Source organism: Branchiostoma floridae, chromosome 15 (genome assembly GCF_000003815.2).
Source record: "Branchiostoma floridae strain S238N-H82 chromosome 15, Bfl_VNyyK, whole genome shotgun sequence".
Lineage (NCBI taxonomy): Eukaryota > Metazoa > Chordata > Leptocardii > Amphioxiformes > Branchiostomatidae > Branchiostoma > Branchiostoma floridae.
In genome coordinates, this window is record NC_049993.1 from 21,505,635 (window position 1) to 21,509,406 (window position 3,772).

At 41.5% G+C, this 3,772-nt stretch overlaps 1 protein-coding gene across 1 annotated transcript; it reads left to right on the plus strand.

The window, feature by feature from the left end:
* The first annotated feature begins 221 nt into the window (after nucleotides 1–221).
* LOC118431679 lies at nucleotides 222–2,576 on the plus strand. The gene is made up of 4 exons (XM_035842925.1): nucleotides 222–414; nucleotides 862–954; nucleotides 1,078–1,785; nucleotides 2,302–2,576. Exons 1-4 carry the CDS (start codon nucleotides 222–224, stop codon nucleotides 2,574–2,576), a joined length of 1,269 nt encoding a protein of 422 aa, XP_035698818.1.
* Nucleotides 2,577–3,772: the final 1,196 nt, after the last annotated feature.

Consider the following 3,772-nt stretch of genomic DNA (forward strand, 5'->3'; position numbering starts at 1 on the left):
GTAAAGCAGCTGCAGTACTATCAGCACCAGATATAGGACAGAAGTGTACTGCTGCAGTACTATGAGAGACGAATCCGACAGAAGTGTACAGCTGCAGTACTATCAGCACCAGCTGGTGAGTAGTACTGAACAGCAGTTCAATTTTCAAACCTTGCAAACACAGATGAACTTTATTGCTTATGTATCAAATCTCTATTATATATATCAAGCTACACCCCAGCATGTCCAACAAAGCGAGGAGGATGCTGTTTCTTCTGCTGATCATCCTGAAGGAAGCTGGACCGACCGCAGCCTGCAGCAGCAGCTGTTCATCAGAATGTAACTGCAGCAGCAGAGGCCTCACCAGTGTTCCTCAGGACCTGCCTACAAGCATCACTCGGCTTTCCTTGGAAGACAACGCCATCACAAACCTAAGTCAGTCTGATTTCTTAAGGTACAAGAGATTGACAAGATTAGATCTTTATTCCAATCAGATCTCCATGATCCAGAATAGTACATTCGAGAACTTAACCAGCCTAACATTCCTGCACCTTAATGATAATCAGTTGACTAGAATCACACCGGACACGTTTGTGGGCCTTGGTGCCCTGGAGTATTTGAATCTTCGTCAGAACCAGCTAACTACTAGTAGTCTGTCAGCTGGCATATTTGTGGGACTCAGTAATCTGCAGAACTTGCTACTTTACCAGAATCAGTTGACTAGTCTGCCAGCTGACACTGATGTTTTTATGGGACTTGGTAACCTTCAGGAGTTGAATTTTTATATGAACCAGTTAACAACTCTGCCAGCTGGCATATTTGCAGGGCTTGGTAATCTGCAGACCTTGTATCTTAACTCGAACCAGTTGACCAATCTAACAGCTGACACATTTGCAGGACTCAATAACCTGTGGTACTTAAGTCTTCACAGTAACCAGCTAACAAGCCTCCCAGCTGACATATTTGCTGGACTCGGTAATCTGCGGGAGTTGTGGCTTTACCAGAATAAATTATCTAGCCTCTCAGCTGATATACTTAAGGGACTTGGTAACCTACGGATCTTGCAACTTAACACTAATCAGTTAACGACTCTCCCAGCTGACATATTTGCTGGACTTGATAATCTGCAGCGCTTGTGGCTTTCTCATAACCAGTTGCAGACACTATCCCCTGTGTTATATGACATACTGGGTTCCATTGATGTTAGGTCTGACCACCCTTTTGATACTGTTAGAATTGATAACAACCCCTGGCAGTGTGACTGTAAGATGGCTCCCTTTAGACAGAGGATGAACGGGTCTTACCCATTTGAAAGCCAGATCACATGTGCCGGACCTGCCAACCTTGCAGGGCAACTCTTACGGGATGTAAGTCATGAAAACCTGATCTGTGAGGAGACAACACCAGTCCACTCCACTAACACACACCATGTTGTTGACTCTACCCTTAACTTGTCTTATGTCAGCAGTTCTCCTACTTTTCATCAGTCAGCAAAGCCAACATCAAAGGCACCAACATTGCCCCCAACATCCGGTAACACTGCTGGCTCTAACAAAGGCTTGTCTACAGTCAGCACTTCCCCTTGGTCCGATCATTCAACAAAGTCAACACCAAACCTTCCTACACCCCATACAGCATCCAAAAAATCAAAAGCAACAACACTGTTTCCAACACCAATCAAAACACCCACTACTCCTTCCCCTCTTTCTAATGCTTCAGCAAAGTCGACATCAGAAGTTCCAGCATCTTCCGAAGTACCTCACACAGTACCCACTGCTGGCTCTAACCCAGACTTGCCTACAATAAGTACTGACTCTGCTTTTGGATTTCAGTCGACAATGACAGAAAGCAATCCTGGCCCTACTGGCGATAGCATCGTCTTGTCTGTGCCCATTCTGGCCACGCTGTGCGTTTGTCTTGGAATTTTCATCATTTGTACTATTGCCTGTGGAGTATGGTGCATTTATAAGAGGCGCTCAAACGTCACAGGTACAGGCATGTACAGTAGTAATAACACACACAATATGAGGCTGCACACAGTTACACATGCAGACAGAATCAGGCAGTCCAAATCATCCCATTCCGACAGAAATAGCAGCCAGCATACCTATAACCTTCCAAATGATGACCCGGAATATGACACCATAGCCGAAATCAGCCAATCAATAAGTCCACAACAAGGTGCAGGCAACATGCAGGGTCTTGGGAGCTCTGATCATTCAGTTTTGCCTCCTCCCCTTACCCCTGAAAATCCAACTGGCCCTCAGGCTAGGGCCTTTCGTGAGTCAGGAGATGGTTATAAGGTTCCATCTTGCTCCCTAGGCCCTGAAAATGGTGCCCATCCACAAGCAAGAGAAGGCCCACAGTCCCACAAATATGTCAACAGCCAGGTGATAGAAGAAGCTGCTAAAGATGCTGCAGCTGGTCTAAACGCTATTGTGTATGAGGATTATTATGAGTCAGTTGATAGCCAATCCCAAACAGCAGTTGCCCCTGGTGCTGATAGTCCAAACCACTATGAAACCCTGAGGAACCCCAGTGGTCAGCAGCAGCACACCTACACATCCCTACTGCCTCGTAATTTGCAACAACATTAGACAACACCTAACAACTGCTTTGAAAAATCCTTGAAAACAATGATTGTCCCTGAGTAGGAGTTCCAACACCTCTAGCCAGTAAAGAACAACAGATCGCAGGATTGACATGATAAACTATTATTGAGTATGTGGATAAAGAGGTTTTCCTATCAATGTACCAATCCATAAGAATTGCCTACATTTATAATAAGGAGCAACAATGTAGCTACTAGACATTGGAAGAAGAAACAGAAGTTTTAAGAAGGGCTACAAAAAGATAACATTGTATCTGGGTTCAAAAATTCTTACAAAGACAGACTTAGTCATTAACTCACCATCAATTCACCCACACCCAGAAACAAGGACTAGGAAACCTGGCCAAAGGTTCTAACTCAATAAATCTAATAACAATTTCATTTCAAAATGGATCTTTTTGTGTGATTTAACTCTACTTGTTATCATATGCATGAACAGTAGCCAAAATGTTACAAACTGTGGTGTGGAATATTCTATATTTTATATTGTTCAGTGAGCATGTTAGGGTGACATGTATAGTTTAATTACTTAGTGGGGATGGTTTTTGATAGACATATTAAAGTTCATAGTTAATAATTGACTGCTGAAATCAACTTCTTAGTAACAACTTAACTGTAAAATTGTATTTTAGTTTTGTAGCAAATTGATATCTTGAATATGATAATTCAGTGGCACCATTTTGAATTAGTGAGTTACATACTTAAATTACATGCAATTGCATGAATAACTAGTTTGAAATTACATGTACATTCCTGGTGTAGGACCAAAGCTAACAGCAATGTGAAAGAACTGTTTTGAAATTGGCTTCTGTTTTAGACGCAGGACTGGCATCTTGCAATATACAAATAGTGCAGTTGTTACGAACTGCATTGTGGAAACTGCATATATAAAGAAACTCTGTAATTCTTATAGTTTTTAGTAAACTTACCACTTAATACATGCTGGGCTGACAGAAGTGACAGGAACAGTTGATTAACCACTTAATGTGTATAAACTTTAATAGACATAGTGATGTTCATGGTTTAAAGATTTACTTTGCTGAAATTCAGCTCTTAAATATCTTATAAATGTATCATCTTTGTGTAATGTAATAGTGGATACTTAGGAACATTTTGATGTAGTAGTGAGTTAAATTACATATTCTAATAATACACATATGGGAAAGTTGTGATAAAACACGT

Excerpts from the sequence above, each read along its gene's own strand:
- LOC118431679 (XM_035842925.1), top strand. The coding sequence starts at position 222 with ATGTCCAACAAAGCGAGGAGGATGCTGTTTCTTCTGCTGATCATCCTG. Across the intron at positions 415-861 it reads CAACGCCATCACAAACCTAA|CTGACACATTTGCAGGACTC; the intron begins GTCAGTCTGATT and ends CCAATCTAACAG. Across the intron at positions 1,786-2,301 it reads CCCAGACTTGCCTACAATAA|GCCCTGAAAATGGTGCCCAT; the intron begins GTACTGACTCTG and ends CTTGCTCCCTAG.